Source organism: Lampetra fluviatilis, chromosome 17, assembly GCF_964198595.1.
Source record: "Lampetra fluviatilis chromosome 17, kcLamFluv1.1, whole genome shotgun sequence".
Classification (NCBI taxonomy): Eukaryota; Metazoa; Chordata; class Hyperoartia; order Petromyzontiformes; family Petromyzontidae; genus Lampetra; species Lampetra fluviatilis.
In genome coordinates this window covers 7,559,321-7,583,037 of record NC_136291.1, presented here as the reverse complement: position 1 = coordinate 7,583,037, position 23,717 = coordinate 7,559,321, and the positions used below count along the sequence as shown (strand labels likewise).

Genomic DNA, 23,717 nt, shown 5'->3' with positions numbered 1-23,717 from the left:
CACTCGCAGGAGCGTGCTGCCCGCTATGTGCAGGGTGTGCCATGTTAAAGTGCCGAGTTCGCAAGAGCAGCAAGAGCCATCCATCCACGTGGAATTGCGCGTGCGTGCGCGTCGGGGTGGAGCGGTGGCGCAGCGGTTAGCGCACTGCACCGTGAATCTGGCAGAGCCAGGATTTTCAGGTAGCGGGGGGCAACCCCTCCAGCAATGAAAAATGATAGACGAGTTGTTAGTAAGTGAGGACTTGTCCCTTGATTTTTGTTCGACGCGTGTGCGGCGATGGCACAGCCATCGATCGAGGGTCGAATTCGAACCGCGTTGTGTGATCGACATCGCGCTCGCTGAAGGTGTTTGCCTTCAGGGAAGTCGTGTACTCTATACGCAACTGCGCACAATTCTGAGTCACTTATAACTGCTTTGCCGTTACTTATTGCCAATTATGGACTCAGACTATTGTCCTATCATCTCATAGAGTCCCTGGCACGTAATCATATGCTACACAGTGGCAGTGGGGGTCGCAAAATGCCGATTTATTACTAATAAACCCCAATGATCCGATCGAAATGAGGGATTTCGATCGGATCATTAGGGGGGGAATGCACGTGCCACCCCCCCCCCACTGTCTCCGCCGTGAATCCCGTGATCCCCAGTTTGATTTTCCGCCACCGCTAACGTCTATCGGCAAGTGATGTCTTAGCCGGACACGGGCCTCCTCCTAGGTCGACTGGGCCTCAAATAAGCATCCTGGTATTATTGTGTTGTCAACGTCGTCAGTGTGGGTGGCGATGGTGGTCAGGCGTGGTGCTGGGCACGATGCCGACCTCAGTAAGTGGCCATTGACAGCAGTTTGTCAGATCTCCGGGGGAATCTTTGTCTTTTACGTGTGACAGTCCAAGCTTTGCGTGTTCTCAGACACGATTAAGCACGGTGCGAAAGAGGCATTCACTTATTCGAGTTTACAATTAAGATTGGGCAAAAATTAAATGCATGTACTAGCCATTCCGAATGTGAGGGACAAAGCAAACCTCATGCCCCCCCCCCCCGCAAATATAGAAGTCAAACCGGCCTATTGAAAGAAGTTCTACATGCATACATCAACCTATGTTTCAGGGAATACGGCGCCATGAATTGTACTATTTGTGGAGCTTGGAGTCAGTTAATAGGCCATCGCCTCTTACAGTGATGCTACAGGATCACGTTTGTGTTGCAATGTCCAAACTGCTAGTAACTCAATAGCCGGATTGTTTTTGTTAAAGCTATCCTTCACAAAATTGGGCCTTTCGTCGTATGAGTGCCGATGCCGTTATATGAGTGGTCGTTTTTTTTTCAAATGAACACATTAGTTGTGGGCAAGGGAACTCGTGCACGAGGCGTTTCTCTTTGTGACTGATGTCGAACTGTCTGTAACGTCGGTGGCAGAGATGTGCACAAGAGTTCAAACACCCGAATGTCAAAAATGAGCTTCTGCATAAGCAACATCACAAACAAAACATTGACAGCCACGGCGCCCAAAAGCTCACAGGAAACTGACTTCACCGCCAAAGTGACTTACAATATAACAAAAAAATACGTCAAGGGTTGCTTTCATGAAAAACTGTGCTTTCATGTGTTTTTCCCCCCCTCTCTCCGTTGGCATGGGCGATAAACCAACGTTAAACATCGCTTCGGCACTTCTTGCGATTGTGCCCCCCTTGAATGTAAATTTACCCAGCGGGCTTCTCGCTAAATCATCGGCATGCTGCTCAAGGCCAAACAAGTGTTGCGTATCTCGGGGAGGGGGGGGGCGGTGTTTGCGCAAACAAATGTACGCAACACTGCTGCCGATGCTGCTAAGAGGGTGGTGTTCTGAACGTGTCTGTGTACGAGACGCACCCAGGTGCATGTGCATTGTCCTGTCAACTGTTACGGAGCGGTGACGCTCATGGCCAACACCAGTCAGGATTATTTGAACCGGTTCTGGGCCTCCCCTAGGTCGACTCCGCCTCAAATGAGTAGCTGGTGCGGTGCGTAAACATCGCCACTTGGGGAGACAAAGGCGGCCGGGCGTGGTGCTAGCCACCCACCCCCTCGTGTGCCGTCCCGGTTTTTCATAGGTGCTCGCTAACTGCACTTGCCCCTACAGTCTGTTATAGGCTATGCAGGAGATCTGTATAGTTGTCTTTGTATAGTGCAAACAAATGTATGCAACACTGATGCAGCTGCTAAGAGGGCTTTCTGTATCTATGACATCACCCAGTGCATTTACATTCCCCTAACAACTGTTGAGAAACCCTTAAAACCGGTGCGGTGTACGTTTTTAATTGTTCAAATTTGTAATATCATTGGATTATGTACATCTTGTTGAAACACCCTGTATGATAATTATGGCAATTATGACTGCATGTTGTCCCCCCACTGTGGTTTATATGACATCATATCGTATTGCTTAATATGGTCATGTAACTTGATTTGTCTGTATTATTTGATAGTTTTTATATTACAATTTTATATTTCTGATTGCCTACCTTTTTGATAAGTTTTTTTTGACACGTTGAAGTTTTGCTTTACTAACAATTTAGATCTCCCTTATACATTTACCTCCCTTACAAAAGAGACCTCGGCTCTCGATAAGCTCTTAAATTGTAATCAAGGTCACCTGTTTATCTGCCATTTAAGGAATGTATTCATGTTGCCAAAACGGTAAGTGACATTAAGTACCTTACACACTACCGCTGTTACTGACTTTCCTCTGTAATCTCAGTGAAACATGCTGTCATCGGATTTGGTTGGCAGAATAATCGATGCAATTGTATTGTTTGTGCGGTACTTTGAATTGATTTCGGCACGACTCTCATTGACACTTGCGCACGTGTTCGCACCGTCCTCTCTCCTCCCGTCGTGACTCCTTTCGAGGAGGGCGGAGGAGAGACAGGCCGGCTAAATAGACAACAACAATAACAATAAAAAATATTGAAGTTTGTAGACGATGAGTAAGTGACTCGGTTGTGTTCTGTCCTCCTGGAGAAGTGGGGCGACTCGACAACGGTTGACCTACACCAGGGATGAGTTTGCGAAAGGGCAAAACTTGATTTCAAAAGTTTATCGTCAGAAGGGCAAATTGTGTGTCTGCAATAGCGATCGGAGACACCCCCACGTCACAACGCCGCAGCTGAACTCCTCTTTGTTAAATGGGATTGAGTGTTAATATGTTAGATACGTATTTTACATACTGAAATTAACTTTAATATCAACGTCTTAATTGTGCATATTTTCACGACTACCAATAACTCAATCGACAGTCAATTAACATTACAGCGTTCCTGTCAGTCGATTGACATTCAAGTAATATCAATTTAATTTATATTACTAGTTCATAAAGTCTGTCTTCGCCAAGCTAACGTTTTAAATACGTATTTAAAAGTTGTATTCGCTGTTATCGCCCAAATTTCAGTCAATAAAGATTTGTACAAAAATTGTTTGTTTAAATAACATTACACTCAATAAATATAACACTGAGTACTGTAAAAACTGCATTACAAACATGTACAATTTAGTTAGAGCTGTATTAAACTTTAAAGATAAAAAAAATAGTATATTTCAATATTTTTTTAAATAAAAATATTAATTGTACATTTATCTACGATCAGACACGAACTACTACTCCAACAATTTGTATTTTTCTGCAAAAAAAACCAGAAACATTGTTGACTTGTCCAATCTCTGATCACCATTTTATTGATTTTTAAATAATATTATAATAAAAACAACGAACCTGTCCACCGTGCCTGTGCAAATTGGTTACTGAGGTTCCCATAAGCTACAGTGTGCACAATTATACGTGTGACTAATCATAGCCAGCACCTATGAAGATGACCAGCACCACGTGGCGATATGTTTGCGTAAAGCACCAGGTGCTCATTTAAAGCCGAGCCGACCGAGGGGAGGCACAGGACCGATTCAGATAATCGTCGCGCATGTAAACACACACACACGTGCGAACACCTCCGATTAGCACGGTTGGCTACACACGGTGCGAAAGAAGTCCAACGTGCATACGAACACGCACTTAAGCACACACTTACATCGTAAAAAAAACCCATAGTACTTGTGCTGACCAGGACACACATGATGCGATTCTGTATGCATCAGTGACGAAGCGTCATGGGTTGTTTGAGCAGCAATCTGCAGTGTATGACATTATCACTGTGCATCTGCTGCCAAATGCGTAGTAAGAATGACATGTGCTTCGGAGACCATTAGTAACACTCCAGTACTGTTATGAATGATAATCATGTACAGCTCTCCTGCAATCCACTGCTGGATGAAAACCTCCCCATGCCATGTTGGCCACGGAGATTGTTTAGCCAAGCTTCGCCACACTGGTTGGTAATGCAAATCACCTTAAATGTGAGTATTTAAATATATTGTTTCAATTTCTTACCTCGATTTATAATAACAAAAGGCTATTCACATTTACAGCTGCCCTTGCCTTGCTATTACTCGGTGTCGCCTTGAATTGTTAGCGTTGTCCAGATGTCTTGTGACCCCCTATTTAATTCTCTAAAACTTGACATTTTTAAAAGTAAGGTTTGTTTTTAAAAACAGAAATGAATGTAAAAAAAAATGTTAGGGGACAATTAATTGTGGGGGGTGGGGGTCAGAGGACACCTGGACCACCCTGTACAATTATTGCATTTTCAATAAAAACTGCAGAAGAAAAGTATTAAATAAATGTGGATATCTACATAAAATTATATTATAAACACACTATCTTAAAAATACAGCACCATATTTTAACACTAAATCAGTCACTGACTCGCAACAACTTGCAATCATAAGTGACAGAGTTAATTTCGGGTAAAATCTATGAAAATGGGGTATGCCGATAGCATTAAAATGAGATGTGATAGAGCAAATCTGAGATCAGATTTGGAATCAGCACCCTGAAATTAGTCTAAAACAGTTGCAAAAGTCCAGGCCAGAAAAAAATGTTTTTTGTTGTTGACCAGTGTTATAGAATCAATTGTGGAAGCCTGGTGAGGCCTTCATCCAACAGTGGATTGGCTATGGCCGCTGATGGCATACCAAATTAAGACTGGAACATAACATTCACGTGGGATGTCTGTTGCGGCTAACCGAAAGCGGATGGAGGCACACCCATGTTTATGCCTCACGGTTAAAAAATTTGCAGGCAAATCTGAGCTAGATTGCCTGTGATATATATACACACACACGTGTCTATACTCGGTACAGCAAAGTACCGTTGTTGTATTTTGATTTCTCTAAGATTTTGTTCCAAAAATATTCGTGAAACTTGAGTGAATAAAGACGTCACAACAAAAGCTTTAAACGGAGGGAGATGTGGGCCCTAACAAGGTCACCCTACACCCAACACGAATGATCTGTGCCTCCCTCTCACCCTCCCTTTAGGCTCTGTGTGTCAGATTCCAAGAGTTTATCCCTGGCATCTTAGGTCAGTGAGACCAGCACACGCGATAGGCTGTTTTCCTATGCCAGCCCGTGTACTGGATGACTTACAATAGATGCCATATGCTGTAATGGCAGAAATTGGGCAAGGGTGTTAATCCAATGGAGGTTACGCTACCGGTGTTATGTGCTCGTGGCATTAGCGCTCATGCCAGCACATTCACATCTAGCACTACAGTCTTCACTTCTGTCAGAGAATCAACCTCTACTAAGGGATTTGCCGGGGTTTAACGTTTAGCACACTGGACATGGAATCCAAAGGTTACCAGTTCAGCTTCCCAGTGCTGCAGTTGGACGTTTCTGAGTCGTCCCCCTACCCCTGTCCACCCAGCAGTATGATACACCAGAGTCAATCTGTAGGTTGCGTCTGGTGGCGTAAAGTGTGAGAACTCCCATATTTTCCAAGACGTTTGCCCAGCGTGGAAGAGTGAGACTCAAATACTCGGTTAAGGAGCCTCTCTTGAGCTACCTCGAGCATAAGAGGCCTTTCCACCACGTGGCAAGAGCAATACATTACCGGGCAGCTAATTTTCTTTATTTAAACATCTCCAGTGGGAGGTGTTTTCGGCAGAGCACTTGACTCACAGCATTCTGTTTGCGAGTTGAAATCCACTCCCGACTCATCATCCCTCCAGGGTTGATAAAATAAGAACGCAAAAGTTGTTCTCTGAAGAGACTGGCTTCTCTCTGTCGCAGGGGTCGGCAACCCGTGGCCCTTGAAGGACTGCTTAATGACGTTATTTATTAAGGAGCATCGTCTCGTATTCACGTGCATTACAGCTCTTGAAATAGATGTTTTTACCTCTCCCGAATTCGAAAAAAAAGTATGTTCTTGTTATTTTGGTTGGCCGACCCCTGCTCTATAATATGGGAGGAATATGATGTTTCCAGCATTAGCTCCGGGTCACCAATAAAAAATAAGCATCGCCCCGCACTTCTCTGAGCAGACAAGACACTTTACACAGGGTTCCCTCGCTTTATGCGGTAACAAAAAAGCGGGCGCACAAAGCGAAATAGCAAGCATAGACCGCAGTCACCCAACCGCATAGCCACGTATGGGAGAATTCAAACCGCGTGCCGCAAATTGGGTAGAAAAGGTTAACCGAACCCGCATAAAGCGAGGGAAACCTGTCTTCTGACTGGCACTTTTTCCAGTATTTTTTCTTGGTTGTCATTGACACCCCCCCTCCCTCTGCTCTATACCTGTTTCTCAACTCCAGCCCTCACAGCCGTGGGCCCATGGTGCAGCTCTTCGCGATTACCCAACAATGCGAAGGAAGCGTTCAGCCATCCGCGAGAATAAACAACACGAAGTTAGATTTCGATTTAAAGCTTTCGTGACTGCAGGGATTCATCTTCTTGGTTCTTTCGGTAAAGTCACGTAGAAGGGAAATATAAAACATAAAAAAATAATTCTCACGACGTTTTATTTTTTTAATTTTATTATTTCCCTTCTACGTGACTTTACCGAAAGAACCAAGACGATCAACACGAAGTTGTGCAGCGCCGAGTAAGCGAGTAAGAGGTGGGCCGTTGCTGCATACGAATGCATGGCATTTTTGTTAAAAAAAAAATTTGGGCGGGCTGAAATGTATCTCAAACTTCACAGATAAATCATAGTAACAAATAAACACAAATGTGGCAAGAATTACACGAAGCGTACATTTGCAACATTACGAAAGTACCAGTAATTCTTGGGAAGAACACCCCTCTGAATGGAGAGCATGGCTTAAGGTAATTGGATACTGGCAAGCTTTTAGCTGCACGGATGACTGGGGGCCATTCGGGTGTGGCCACACAGGATGATGGATTCCAAGGGCTGAAGCTGGGATCACTGCAATCGCTGCAGTGGTTTTATTCGCCAAGTACTCTGTGCAAGTTGATGCAGCGAATGACAGAAGCAAAAGTCATGCGCATGTGATCTCCACCGTTGAAATATCATGATCTCAGCTTTGTGTAATGGCAGGTGACAGTGAAAGTGTTAAGCAGTCGGTATCATTTTCTCTGTGCAAGTTGATGCAGTGTATGACAGAAGCAGAAGTCATGCGCATGTGATCTCCACCGTTGAAATCTCATGATCTCAGCTTTGTGTAATGGCAGGTGACAGTGAAAGTGTTATGCAGTCGGTATAATTTTCTCGGTCCCGTTTATATATATATTTAATATAATCACAGACAGGGCCAGACATGATTCAGGGGCAGTTATATAAAACAAACTGCGACAAGTCATGTATATTCATGTAGTTTGAGCGATCGCAAATATTTAAAAAACCTAGTAATTGTACGTTATCGGTTGCCTGTTGGTATTTTAAAACTCGAAAGCCAGTGAACTTAAGGATCCTCCATTTTGCCATGGGTTTGACTATGTAAGCAATTTTGTGCATAGAAATACGTGAATGTAGACCTAACACGTGCTTCCATCCACACACACACACGCGTCTTGCCTTCGAATGTACGCGTGTGCTCACACACACTTACATTAAGTGTTCGTGTAAACACGTGACGTGGATTGATGGACATTATAATTTCTGGACATGACTTACTTAAAAAATATAGTACTGCATGGGGTGCTTGCAGTGGTTTAATAGAACACTGTACAGTACATAGCACACGCTTCGTCAGTTATTTTATTTAAATTATTACTTGGTATGGCTCATGCCAGGACTCATCTGTGGGTTTTGCTGGCTGCAGTTTTGTAATCCTTCAGATTATGATGCATTGCCTTTTTTTTAGTTTCTCCTCCTAGGGCGTTACTAATACGATCGATTAATATTCGGCACGGCATATGTGTTGTGTGCGTTGTCTATGCAGTTGCTTGGTACGATGACTGCCCATCGAACAAAGAGGGTTACTGTCGCGTGCCTTCATATGCGCTTCTGCGGCCGTCTGGAACGCTCTTCCGCCCGATATGAGGAAGCCACTGGAGCTATGCACTTTTAAATAGAGTACGAAAACTAATTTATTGAGAACCGCTTTTTCTGTTTAATTTGTTTCCCTTCCCCCGTACCTTCTATTCGCACGGCATTGCTACGTACGGTGAAAGACGTTCAACATATACATGACAATTTCTATGCCAAAATTGCATTTAATATTCTCACATTTCCAACCAAAACCTATCTTTTTTAGGAAAACTATATTACTGTGTTGAATTAGTATTCATAAATATATTTTAAGTCAAACGTTAATTTTGTTCGAGACCCATTTCTAAGCCTTGCACAATCTGGCGTTGAACTTTCAATGGCACTTTTGAGCATTACAGAATTACAATTTCAGGAGACATCAGCTGTAGTTCGCATCGCTTCATACCGCTCAATAACCGTTTTGCTACCTTACGGAGGATGACAAGTCTCCCTTTGTTTCCATCATGCACGTCTGGAAATTACTTCACACAATTCATACATTTTAGTTGCTAAATCAAATATATTACACTGGAGCAAATTGGCACTTGCATACTTACATCTCATGAATGATAAACGGAGACAAAACGAACCCCAAAAGTGTTGAGAACGTTTGCTTTTACAGGGATCAAAAACAAGTGCATGGGAATTGACATAACGCACGTTGCCATGAAGCTAATGATCGATATAAAAAAAACTATCAAATTTAAAATAATACAACGTAGCCGTTCAAACATTTTTAAATGGCACGTAGACAGCATACTGGTAAGAATCTTATTTTAAAGAGGGGCTGATATAGTGGAATGAAGGGGGAGCGTGGGTTTTTTTTTCCATAACCACATAGCTGGATGACACCGAGCTAAACACGTAAAGTTCCTTTGACAAGCAGGCATGGACATGCAAGGCATCTTGGCTCACCGCTTTCCACGCTTGTCGATGTTGTTACCCTGATGCCACTTTATACTGTTAAGTGTATTTCAGCAATTTCTTCGCAACTTACGAGTTCTTTCAAAAAGTGCGTGTTAATGGCAACGCATCTTATCCTTTTCATATTTGATGAGAGATGTGTTATTTATGTGGATATTAACAAATTGTTAAGATTTAATTGACAAATCTTGGAATCAGTACATTCGTAGAGTTCAACAGGCTATTATGAATTGTCTTATCTTCTAAAAATGCAAATACAGTTCTCTGTAAACGGCAAAAACGTGATTAAAAACAAAAGAAACATAATAACGGTTTATTAAAAAACAAAACACATTCAAGTGTGACATGTGCGAACTGCATTTAACATTTTAATTATTCCATGTTTTGCACGTCCACATCACCAGTTGTAAAAACAGCATTACATTAACCAAACCCTCCATGGTGGCACTTCCAACCTAAATAGACAATCCGAATGTTGAATCTTTTAAACCAAAATGTTACGTACGTTACCGCGCTACTGGCAACCATTCAGCCCTACCAGAAGCTGTTGCGTGGCTTTCAAACTTGCATGTGGATATTTACGATGCTATTCGCTGCCATAGGTATTTATCTAGCAGGCATATAAGACGTACATTTTTTAAAAGAATCCTTTCTTTTTATGATCTGCAGAAATATATTCGGACTGTAAAAAACAAAATGGCAATCGATGCAACGCATCAAATATACAGATAATGGACATGATTGTTTTTTTTAATAATGCAATTTAATAATTTGCAAATGGAAACTCAATTGTAAAAACAGGGAATCTCATGTTTTTGCAGATAAAGACAACATATGTTCACATGGAAAAGTAATGAAGTTAATAAAAAGTTTAGTTTTTTTTATATATAACAGGGATGTATTCAACATATTTATATGAATAGGATCCCGTGTTGTATGGTTGGTGAAGCATTTTGGGGTATGAATTTCAGCTGTGTGCTTCGTGCCATAGCATCTAGATCCTATGTGGCCTAGTTGAAAGCATGCCTGAAGCATGTGATGCATGCAACCAACATGAAAATATGCCGGCTTACTTTGCCCAACATCCAGCCCACATAATAACAGATTGCATGCACATGCCAACGATGCCTTGGCACAATAAAATACATCTGCCCCAATGGTGAAATATCACCTTTTGATGTGGATTTGATTATTGCACGAGTAAACATGATTTGGGTATTTTCTCCAAGAGGACATGTTGCGTGAGACAAAGTAAATTCGTCATTCATCATCAGTCAGTCTGCTCAATGAAGGCCTCCTAGAGCCACTGCCATCCCTCGTGATTTACGTGATGTGACAATTCCTCTAGAAACATCATTCCTTGCACTTCGGTATTTAGAAAATGTGCAGTAAAATTACGTAAAGTACACATACTGTACTTTGGAAGACATCTCTCACCAAGCAACCCCAAAATCGTGTTGTTGTTTTTTTCTAATATACTCGACACAAAATGAAATACGGCCGCAATAATGACCAACGGATTTGAAATATGAATCAAGCCCTGGACCATGTGTTTTTTTACATGCATACTATAATAACCATGTAGGTCTTATTTTTTACATAACATCATAATAGCAAAAAATATAAAATATCAACTTAGAGGCTTATCATACACATTGTATAAAGAAATTCTTCTCTGAATGTGTATCGTGGTGCATATAACATGTCCTACACACGATAGTTACGTATTGCATGGTATGCATCCCAACATGTAAAGCATAATGTAGTTACGCACAGGCTAGTCGGTTACACCTCCTCAGTGCGGTATGTTCCACGTTTGATTCAATACTGGTATTGTATCATTATACTGATAGATGGCATTTTGTATATCCTCTTGCAATGACTGTTGATTATAGTAGCTCCATTAACTTGACATACATTGGTACATGTTTTTGGTACTGTTCTTAGGTAGACATGCTTACACACACCACTGGTAACCAAACCCTTAATCTCCTGAGCTTCAAAAAGGCAATATTATCCTGCTGTTGGCAAATACCACAACAACTTTGGCTTGATTGTATACCTGCATGAAATGCATATACACATCCCAAATGAAAAAAACTAATTGTAACATTAGTTTTCTGTAAATGTGTTTTTTTGTGAAGGCCTCAAAAACAGACTAAGTAGAGAAATCTGTCAATGCCCTCAATGTTTTCACTCGCATTCACGCAAATCGCAAGATATTAGGTTGAAGCATGATATAGCTATATATTGTTTAAGCTATGGTTTGGTGCTACAGTTCTAGGAAAGGCACTTCACTGTATATTCAGAAAGCTATGTACATAGCCCATGAAATGAAAATGTCAATACTGTTTTTCTTTTTTTTCGAGCAAGTTAAATGCAAGTCTAATTTCTAGGCACTCCAAAGCTTTACAATTCCTAAACCAAACTCTATGGGGGAAACTAATAACATCTGGTGATCCAGCAGCATTTGTTTAGCAAGTTTGACTGGTGATGAGACCCAGAAGGTTGAAACCAGTCCAGTGTCCCTTCTTAAATAAATGCTGCTGGATAATATTGGTCTGGTAAGCCAATAGGCCTGTGGACCAATTCACCGATACACATAGAGAGACACACTGCTTTTCTATGGGGAAAGGATATATTGGGTAAGATTTCAGTTAACAGTTTTATACCAAACATTCTGCATTTATAAAATAAGGCACTCAGGCATGTTTCAATCTACCACTGCCATCACAACAGCTACAAAGGGCAGCAGTGTGTGTGTGTGTGATCAGATGCAGTGAGCTCTATCATTGGTCCTAGCACCCACACACTACACGCAATCTCAGCAAATTGCACTGAGTCTACATGAGGGTTTGGCTAGCTGCTGCAAATTTAATGATTGGTCCAAACACATGCACATGACTTGGCCATACTTACAATGCAACCAATCATATTTTCATCAATGCTCGACATGCACATCTCAACTAGTATGTTCCTCTATAGCCATATTGATGACAGTGTTACATTAAACAGCCTACACATCAGAATGTATGCACATGCAATATTTTTAACATTTTACAATTCTAATATATTTGTAATGAATATCTAAAGCCTCTAATTAAACGAAACATGATTCAGTAAATAATACAAGAGGTCGTGGTGCTTATGTCAGCACCATCTGTGTTTGGCTGTGGCGTATCTTCTGCCAAAGTTCAGTGGAGTCCGTTATACAGAAGCAGCTGAAACACAATTCAATCCTCATTAGTATAACATGAACTTGTTTAAAAAAATGTTGCCACAACTAGTGGTTTAAACAATTCATCCGGAGAATCATATCAACAAAATGATGGACAGCTTTCCTAAGTGATAACTGCAACTGCCTGATTTCTACTCAGCAGACTTTAAAATGTTAAATCATCTGCTAAAATGTATCACATATATACAACTTTTGCAGGTGTCTGTCCGTCCATCCATTCGTTATGCTCTGCATCTCCCAAACGATACATCGGAGGGAGATGTACATAAAACCGAACAACTCCGTTGCCGAGGACACCCGGGAAATGTGTTAAAGGTGTGCAAAATAGACGCAACATTGCATTCTCCTTTTAAATGGGCATGCTGAAACAGGCAAAACATTGTTTGTTTACTTATGAGTCAATGCTCGTGTCCACCCAGCATGTGCTCAGGCCGAGTTGGAATGGTCTAGATTTGGTCGGGAAATGTGTTGGTGCCAGCTTCCCTAGCACGAGCCGTCGTTGTGGTTATAGCTGTGATTATAATGTGGTGCTGACGGTTGTGGTTATATTGTGGCTGCTGTGGTGATGTGGTAGTTACGATTGTGGCTAATGGTTGTGGTTATATTGTAGCTGTTGTGGTTATAATATGAAATTAATGAATGTGGTTATAATGTGGTGGTTATTGTTGGGGCTATAATGTGGTAGTTATGATTGTTATGTGGTTATGGTGGTGATTATGCAGTTGTGGTTATGCAGTTGCGGTTTTATTGTGGCTATTGTGGTTAAAATGTGTTAGTTGAGGTTATAGTTGTCATTATGGCTGTGATTATATTGTGCCTTCAGTTGCGATTGTAAAATAGTTGTTTGGATGTCTTGGTAACGTTTATACACGTAATGTGGATTATTAATATTAACATTGATATTTTTGTTGATGGTGTTATGTCAAATTGTCGTTTATATTAACAATATTGTTGATGTAAACATGTCACATTATTGATGTTGGTAATTGTTGTTGTTATTTCTTATCGTTGGGTGTTGATACTACGGTTGTTGATTTAAAGTAGGTCAGCAAGAAATACCTATCACTTGCAATTCACGAAAGTTACATCTCACACAAATGCACAGAGGCAGTGCTCGTTATCACCAGCTTTGCAACGCTGAGTTTTGGTCTTCATTGCAATATACGTTAAGACTTTAATGCGGCAATTATGGAAATGTCCGTATCCATACATCATGTGCAGGAACGGCAGGAATTTAACGGAGAAATAAACTTGCCGTTAGAGTTTGTGTAAGAGACCTCACTTTGCCCACATTCGTCATTAAAAGGTCACGGTGACATTTTGCTAACAAATTAAGACATTCATGCAATTCTGTCATGTGCACTCACTTGGAGCAGCAGGCATGCGCCAACTCCTATAAGTGAACCACGCACCAAAGCCGTAAGCTCCAGTAGCCAGAAAACCAAAGATCTGTATTTGAGAAGAAACAACACCAGTATGTATGAAGGATGCATATCTTAAATAGGATAACATCACATAAAAAATACAATTGTAACAAGTAATCGGCTGTGTCTGGTGGAGGCGGGTTTAATGACGCATTGATATTTATACGATCTAACCCAAAACCCTATATTAAGAATAATATTGGTCGCGAATACCGACGTGTTAAACTAACTGTAACAAGTACTGCCAAGGGACATGTGTTTCTTGAATGGATCCAATGACTGGTGCATCTATGGCAAGTATCTTAGAGCTTCTACATGTATTTATGTATTTATCACCCACGTTTTTAGACGAGGCTGACATTGGAAAGACAGGTTGGAGACAGAGAAACTAAAATTAAACACAGGTCAACAGGATAAGCCCACTGCACTTATCATAAGCAACTAGTACCGTTGAATGGATATTTTCAATATTGCTGTATATATTAGAAAAGCCCAATATGTATATTTTTTTCTACACAATTTTTAAAAATTATGGAAATTATTGCAACAATTATGGTGTGTTTGACAATGACACTTTAACATTGACGTAAACTGACTTGAGTATTCTAAATTGGTCACGGCCTGGAGGCTATAAAGGATTAACATCATTAGCTAAGTGTTGTTAAGTATGGATTTACTTACGAACAACCATAAGTAATTTATTTGAACATCACAATGTTGAACGAAAAATGTGTAGCTTTGGGCGTGGTCACTTTTCCACAAGAGGTGTAATACTGTAACTGACTCAGAGGGTGTGGCAATGAAATCTGGGAAGTCGGAGCAAAAGTAGAGAATGTGGTCCACATGCCTCTTTGGGCCACATCTTTATGTGAAATAATTCAAAGTCTCGGTTTGCAGTCACTTAAGTTTCCCTTTCTATGTAACCACCCAGATCAGTAACACCACCCAGAATACAGCAGTACTCTTATAGTCGGTCCATACCCAATGTAGAACACAATCCTGCTTGTTAGTTCAATGCGATACTTGTAGCCACATTATTTGTGCATTATCACATTGTCTAGACTGACTGAAATTTCCCTTGGACGGAATGCCATTATACAGCACTAATTGCAAACTGCTATTGCTGGGCATGCTTGCACAGGGAGGGAAACAGACAGAAACACGTACCGTGCCGACAATTAGGCTGCCAATGCTTCCGGCATTAGCAGCTACTGTGATGGAGGCAATCAGCAGCAGGATGAACGAAATGACATAATGGATGAGCTCCTAGAATGACAAGGGGAAACACATTTTAGTTTTAAGAGAATCATATAAGCACCAGAGAAATAATAAACAAACAATAATATCTGTAGTGAGTAGATTACAGATTCAATGTAGCGTGTCCTCAAAATACCAGGCTAATTCAGGGGTGTGGTGAGCGAGTAAATGTTTCCTTAACAGAACCCCGAAATTTCCATTAATACAAATTTAGCCTATTTACAGATTGTAATGCTATTTGTAAGAACCCATTGGTATTCATGGTGCTATAAAATATAAATAAACAATACAACACAAGGGTAAAACAAACCCCACCGTTGAAATCGATGAAAATCGCAGGCCAATTCTGGGACGCACAACCCAATAAGGTAGTAGTTACCGCACATGACGGTACTCATAGGGAGGCTAGTGTGAAGTTTCTGTGCAGTGTGGAAATCGTGGCTAGCACCATAAACCCAGCTTAAATATATGCTCCAAGCATGTGTGCTGTTTCATTCAGACGCTGTCGCCTCGACAGACCTGGTTTTCACCTGAGGACGGCTGCTTGCGTTGTGGCCGAAACGTCGTGAGAATTATTTTATTATGTTTTATTTTTATTATTTTATTACTTCCCTTCTACGTGACTTTACCAGAAGAACCAAGACGATGAATCCCTGCAGTCACGAAAGCTTTAAATCGAAATTTAGCACCATAAAGTCAGTACTGCTTTTCATGCGTCTCAATTTGAACTTTGAGAGAAAAACTTTATTTTTCTCCATTTCATTTAAAGGTTTGGGGGTCCTTTTTATAAACTGCCATTACATGCAGGAAACGGTGCATCAACCCTCACACTATATTGAGAACAACTGCGGTATATACAATTGAATGTTATAACACATTATCAAAAGCAAATGAGCATATTTTTTGTATAATTTTTTTTAAAAGCCAATGATGGTATGGTAAGGGTCATTTTGGTAGTCTTGTGAAAACAGACACGTTAAAAAGCAATTATAGAAAATGTGAGATTAAATTATACAATAACATATGCAAGATGGAACAAGAATGCAGTTCTGTAATATTTATCTTAAAAACACAATTACGCTGCAGACACAACTTTGTAAAGCTTACCACATTCTCCGAGAATGTGTCTATTTTGTGTTTGTCAACACTGCAACGTTGTTTTCCTATCCTGGCAAGATTTGACCCACATTTACTGCCTCCATGGTCTAAGCTTCATTTGCAAGACCCAATCGCAGTTGACGGACTGAACTACTACACTACAAGATTTCGGTAAGCCCATGCCCTAAAATAACTCGTGTATTCCATTCATTCCTCTACTTAAAAATTCTACCACTGCATGCAAAGTTTGGCCACTTTGACTACGTGACTGGTTCATCTGTCATTATAAATCACAAGAAATATACTTTCAGTGCCTATTAGTTAATAAATATATCAAACTTGCCTTTTGTTTTTTTCTTCTTGGTTCTTTCGGTAAAGTCACGTAGAAGGGAAATAATAAAATAATAAAAATAAAACATAATAAAATACAATTCTCACGACGTTTCGGCCACGACGCTGTCTCCCCAACAGACCTGGTCTTCACCTGAGGACGGCTGCTTGCGTTGTGGCCGAAACGTCGTGAGAATTATTTTATTATGATTTATTTTTATTATTTTATTATTTCCCTTCTACGTGACTTTACCGAAAGAACCAAGAAGATGAATCCCTGCAGTCACGAAAGCTTTAAATCGAAATTGCATTTTGTTTGTTTCATTGTACAGTACGGTCCAGGCTATGAATTGGTAAAACAAATTGAAAGTATCCTTCCTACCTTTACACATCATAAACACAATTAAAGATGATCCTGGATTATAATCATTATCGTTCGTGTAAGAACCACTCCTGCATTGAACCGTGTAATGTTACATGTCGTTTAGTATAAACAGCATATTCAGTATTTTAACATGTCTAGAATATTGACAGGTGTGTTACAATCTATAATGATCAGTGTTTATTCTGAACGTGTAGAAACTAAAAACATCCAATTTGCACGTTAAAGCATGTCCACTTTTACACAATGCATGGCGTATATGCATAGCGATGCGACAAGAACGGAGGTCACGTAACACTTACAGTGAGGGGCCAGTGGATGAAGGTAATGCGTTTGTGGAGGCGGAATAAGAAAATGATGAACAGAATGAGGACCGTGAAGAAGAACCACAGGGTGGTGGTCTCAAAGTAGCGGAGGGCCGAGTAGTTTGTCCAAGTTCTAGAACAGCTTATGCACAAGAAGGCCACAAACACTAGGACCTGAGGGAGAAACACAAATACATCATCACTGCATGGATAAATACAAAATTAATTCAGCGATTTTTTTGCACAAATGAGCATCGAGGCAATGCTCATCTCCTCTTTACAGCCACGCAAAGAGGTCGAAATGACACATTTGTAGTAATAGGTTTTTACCCTTTTATCTGGCACCAAAACTGACACCTTTATACAAGGGTACATGTTTGCAATAACCACAACACAAGCAGTCAAAATGCAAAAAAAATAGACAACTCTTATAATGATATGCACTGTCCTTGAAATTGATTGGTCCACACCTGAGACGGCTTTTCTTAGAGCCTAGTCTCCACTGGTGTTGGACCAGATGACGCCAAAAGGCGTACAACTCAAAAACAGCGCACTATCAGAGTATTGAGAGCTCGGGGTAAGCAAAGGAGGTCTCATAATGAATAACACATTTGTATTGCTGAGGTGAGTATACCCATAGGATGCCACGGTAGCGATGTAAACTAACTCGCCTGGTATACAGGAGGTCGTGGGTTCGATCTTGACCCTGTTACCTGTATATTTTAAGTATGCATGTCTCGCTACCCGTGGTCGTGTGGAATTTTGTCCGGGTCCCCCGGTTTTTCCCTCCACATTTAAAATTATTATGCGTTACAAGTATTTGGCTGCTATAAATTTCCACACGATAAGCCACTTTGTTGAACTATCATTTGTGGCCAGGTCACTTCTGAAAAAGAACTATATAACTCAGTGGGCCTTACCTGGTAAAATGAAAAATAGTTTCACTTAGATTTTAGTTTAGAGTTCCTCCCAAAGTGTTATTTTATATCATTTTATCGACCCTGGGATTTCAACCCCCAAACCTTGCAATCGCGAGCTATATGGCCAGTTAGAAGTGTACTGTACTGTAATTGTATGCAGGAATATTGACTACAGCATAGCAGAATACGTATTATTTTGTTCCAGATTTGAAAGGAATAAACCCATCACAATTCCAGAGGCAATAAATGGTTGAGTCTCTAAACTTTGCAGAACTGTACCTTAAGCTCATAAAATAGGTAAGTGTATGAGAAAAAATACTATAATTCTACATACATCGCTAGCTTTACCTTTGTACCATTCATGTCTTCTGTCCAATAAGTCACAATATATTTTTGTTAATACTGTACACTACTGTACTGTATATATCCATTAAACGAGTAAGGCACACTTTGCAAACGACTTAGAAAAACATATTGGTACACTGACTCTGGATTTCATAATTCACTGTTTCAAATTACACCTTTAAAAATATACAGTAGTACCACTCAACTATTAGGGGGTATAGTACTTGCCTGCTATGAAATAGCACTGATGCACACCCCAGGTCGCTTTTAGTCAAGCTTTATTGGCCAAGTAAATATTGTATTTTAGGTTAAAGCAGGCTAGAGATCCTGTGATTTAGTGGAAGCCTTCGTGACTCCCTGCCACGCCCTGTTACCGCTCAACAGCGCAAAAAAACTTTCCATGCCGATGAATGAAAAACACGCAGCTGCTGTACTGGTCATAAATGCTGAATGCAATACAAATACCAGTGAAGGTTGTGAGAAGCCAAATGAATGGATTGTGGATGCCTCGTTTGTTGTAGAACTCAACCGTGAAAGACAATTCTTTTGGTAGGGGGTACACAGTATACCTGTTGGAGCATTTCCCGCAGTAGGTAACATCACATGAGAATTAATAAATAATATCGAGAGAAGGCAAAGACCAATATTTTTTACATTTGGCAAGTAATCCACATCCCACGTATGGCCAATTTGCAGCAACATTTAATTGGTGAAGATATGAAGTGACAAATAGAGTAAAGTAATTCCAACTAATATTAAGCAATATTCATCAATATAAATGAATAACACAAAGCAAATTAATCGTGATTTTTTCGTATACCCACTCTACAGTAAGATAATTCTGTTCTTTATTCAGTGTATTGTAAACACAAAAACCTCTTTCTTTGCAGGCTTTCATGTAACGTAGCCAGGAAAAGCATAGGCTGTACAAAGTGGCCACTGTGATATTTTAGTTTCCTGGAACTGGTTGTGGGATCTACGGATGATATGACCCTTACAAATTAAAATTATTCTTAGCAATGTCGTGGCACTGATAACCTGCAATGCTGCAACATGATTCGGAGGCTAAAAAGATAAACGTGGAGAATCTAAGGAGACATTTAATTGTCTGGATAGACTATAATTTGGCGATCCCGCTCACTGGCGGTCACTGCATCGCGCGCTTTCAGATTGGCTTCTGTGGCCGTCTGGAACGCTCTTCCGATCTTAAGAAGCCACTGGAGCTAACAGACTTTTAAATAATATTTATTGAAAACTCATTTATTTATAACTGATTTTGTTTGTTGTCCTTCCCCCACAATTCCAATTCGCATGGTTGGCTACGTACGGTGCGAAAGAAGTTCAACATACAGTACATACGTATCCAACTACTATATGGCACAGTATGAACCAAACAACACAGTTAAAGCGAATTTAGGTTAAGTGTGACATTGTAATGCATAATTGTACAGTACTAATGAAATCATGTTGAAGTTACTTATACTGGACATACAAAATACAGCATCAACACGAGTACAGTAAGGGCCGAAAGCAAAATAAACATTCACAACCCGCAGTAATCTGAAATCAGTCTGCACAGACCAGTTTCAAATTAATTCGCCTTCTTGCCAAATCAGACGCCTGCATGTGCAATGGGCCAGATACGCCTTTAGCTATCACCTCCATATAACCCCAACGATCCGAAACAGCGTGATAAATAATGCTGCACTGTACTCGTTATTGCAAGGGATTGTGTCACTTTGATGTCAGGTTAAAAAATGAAAAGGCTCATCAAAATAGGGCTGGACCAGATGCCCTCTCACATACCGGACTGTTTTCGCGTCTTATCCGACCATCTGCAGGTCAAAACATACCTCCGGCTGCTTAGAGCCCATCCCTTGTGAGGCTTCCACTTTTGAATTCCCACCCCTGTTTCTTATCGCCTTGTTCAACCCAAGAGAAGACGTCTTTACAGTCGTAGTATCATCTGCAACTTTAACTTTGCAGTTTGTTGCTTGGCGGTTCTGGGGGCCTGTGCGCTCGGTAGCTGTGATATATACGAAACAAAACTATGTAATCGTGCGAAAAGCATGACCCATTCGCCGACTTTGGCAGCTGGAACAAACAAAAAAGTGCGCGCAATGTTCCAGTTCCTTTAATGGAAAAAAATCTTCGTACTGTCCCGCATACATTGCGCAATCCATAGTGAAATAACAACCCACAGTGTTATTTTCACTACGGATTCTTTTCAATCCTTTATTTTGTATAAACCACCCAGTGCGTTAACGTACTACAAACAACCCCATACGGTGCTGTATATGCAAACAATGCAGTGCAGCACCAATGCAGGGTGACTTGTGTTGTGTCAAGTACGAAGCGTCTAAAGAATGATCGCTGCCGGTTTACGAAACTATCCAGGCGAAAATGCCCAACAATAAACTCACTATTGTAACGCACTGCAAATGTACACCACCGGATTGCACCACTGTTACGATCCAGACCGCAGACACTGAATACATCACCACATTACTCAACACTTGCAACTCGGTAACGATTTGCAGGACAGGGGCAATTGTTAAACACGTAAAATTTTGATTGAAAGCTTTCGTGACTGCAGGGATTCATATTCTTGGTTCTTTCGGTAAAGTCACATAGAAGGGACACAATAAAATAATAAACATATATAAAACAATACGATTCTCACGACGTTTCGACTGCAACACAAGCAATCGTCATCAGGCGTGAAATCCACAGCAAGAAATTTGAACACGTTGCTAACAATTTCTGGTGGAATTACACCGCCCACGATTTAACGGCACAAAACCCACATTTCTGCATTTTTGTTTCTTTACAACACAAAAAAAAACCTTTCCCCCCAGTTGAAACCGTCTGAAAAGTGCAAACACAAGCGGAGAATGAGTTCCACTTCAACAGCATGTGTCCAATAAAGACACAGCGGACACATGCCCAACCATGCATCATTTACAATTTAGCTCCCACTGCACAAGCTCAAAGTTCTACAACACTTTAAACACCAGATAACATTCGCTGTTTATCGAGGGACCCCCCACCCCAACATAGCAAAGCAAAGCGTTGCTACTCAAAGTTGTGGCGAGGTGAGCCGCCCTCCTATAAAGGCGACAAGTCGAGGGCCCTCAACGCTGCTGCTGCTGCCAAATATAGGAAGGCACAGCACTGCCAAGGAATGGCAACGTGGTATAGTGGACATACTTCACTGGTTTGACAAGACGATTAAATGAATCAACGTCATTAACGCGCATGCACCCCCCCCCCACCCACGGTGATCGACGGCCTTTGCTTAGAGTTGAATTCTAGATTTGAAGCTTTCGTGACTGCAAGGATTCATACTCTTAGGTTTTTTCGGTAAAGTCACGTAGGTAAAAAAGAAAAATAAATAATAAAAATGATAGAAATAATTATTGTATTTCTATTTATTTATTTTTAATAGAATAAAATAAGTAGTCTATTTCTATCATTTTTATTATTTATTTTAAATAGAATACAACAATTACTTTGTCTATTATTTCTATTATTTACTTTTATTTTTAATAGAATAAAATAATTAATTTATTCATATTGCTTTTATTTTTTACCTACGTGATTTTACCGAAAAAAACTACGAGTTTTCTTAGAGTACCGTGGCGTTATCGCATTTCGTGGAGAGGTACACACACACAAACACACGTGTCAAGCGATACAGCGGTTCGTGACACTTCTCGAAACAATAGGAAACAAATGTAAAGGGTGGAAGGGGGTGAGTGAGATCACAAGGCCTCACAATGACTGCTGTAGGTAGGTGCAAGTCGCGGTGCTTACCATCTGCACTATTTTTAACAGCCCAGAGAGAGTCCTGGGGTAATCTTTGTCCACCAGTCCAGGGCTCTGGCCGCCCGACGACGCCGCCGTGGTGGTGGGAGTGTAAGCTGCGCTATCTGACATCTTGACTGCGCAGAGAGAGAGAGGGGGAAAAAAACCTAAACCCAACACACACACAGAAAAAAAACCCACGGTGTAACTTATTCCACTCAATAACTCCACTCACGAATGACCCACCACACAGTACGTGTTCCCAAGCTCCGCAACAACAAAAACAACAAAACGTCTGCCGCTTGTTAACTTGTCCAGCCGAAAGAAAGTGCCGACAACAATTGTTGTCGGTACTTTCTCCCGGAGTTTGCCGTGTTCGTGTTCGACGAGATAAAGAATCGCTTACCGCAGCCTCTATTCGAATGTCAGCAACGTATCGCGTGGGCAGGCAACACGACTGCCCGAGCGAAGTTGGCGCTTTGCTGAGTTGATGCTGCTGATGCTGCTGCTGCCTCTCTCCCCGGCACGCTGTGGGCTACCACCCCTACCCCTTACCACGGCACCACGCCCACCTACTCCCTACCATCACCCCCACCTACCACCAACACGGCACCACGCCCACCTACCACCACCAACCCCCCCTACCACCAACACGGCACCACGCCCACCTACCCCTTACCACCACCACCCCCACCTACCCCCTACCACCACCCCCACCTACCCCCTACCACTACCAATCCCCTACCACCACCCCCACCAACCCCCTACCACCACCACGGCACCACGCCCACCTACCACCACCAACCCCCTACCACCATCACGGCACCACGCCCACCTACCCCTTACCACCACCACCCCCACCTACCCCCTACCACCACCCCCACCTACCCCCTACCACTACCAATCCCCTACCACCACCCCCACCAACCCCCTACCACCACCACGGCACCACGCCCACCTACCACCACCAACCCCCTACCACCATCACGGCACCACGCCCACCTACCCCTTACCACCACCACCCCCACCTACCCCCTACCACCACCACCACCCCCACCTACCCCCTACCACTACCAATCCCCTACCACCACCCCCACCAACCCCCTACCACCACCACGGCACCACGCCCACCTACCCCTTACCACCACCACCCCCACCTACCCCCAACCACCACCACCACCCCCACCTACCCCCTACCAATCCCCTACCACCACCCCCACCAACCCCCTACCACCATTACCCCCACCACGGCACCACGGCACCACGCCCACCTACCCCTACCACGCCCACCACGACACCACCCCCACCTACCCCCTACCACCACC

At 41.7% G+C, this 23,717-nt stretch overlaps 1 protein-coding gene across 2 annotated transcripts; it reads right to left on the bottom strand.

The window, feature by feature from the left end:
* Positions 1-9,583: 9,583 nt before the first annotated feature.
* LOC144936898 (CKLF-like MARVEL transmembrane domain-containing protein 7) lies at positions 9,584-22,965 on the bottom strand. Of its 2 annotated transcripts, none has more exons than XM_078864107.1 (6): positions 22,799-22,965; positions 22,402-22,529; positions 17,318-17,494; positions 15,116-15,214; positions 13,892-13,973; positions 9,584-12,507 (listed from the first exon to the last, which is right to left on the bottom strand). In XM_078864107.1, the coding sequence occupies exons 2-6, from the start codon at positions 22,522-22,524 to the stop codon at positions 12,494-12,496; spliced, it is 495 nt and encodes a 164-aa protein (XP_078720233.1). In that variant the 5' UTR covers positions 22,525-22,529; positions 22,799-22,965; the 3' UTR covers positions 9,584-12,493. The 2 variants fall into 2 exon arrangements, with proteins under 2 accessions (XP_078720233.1, XP_078720232.1); XM_078864106.1 differs by having other exon boundaries at positions 22,402-22,559; positions 22,799-22,964.
* Positions 22,966-23,717: the final 752 nt, after the last annotated feature.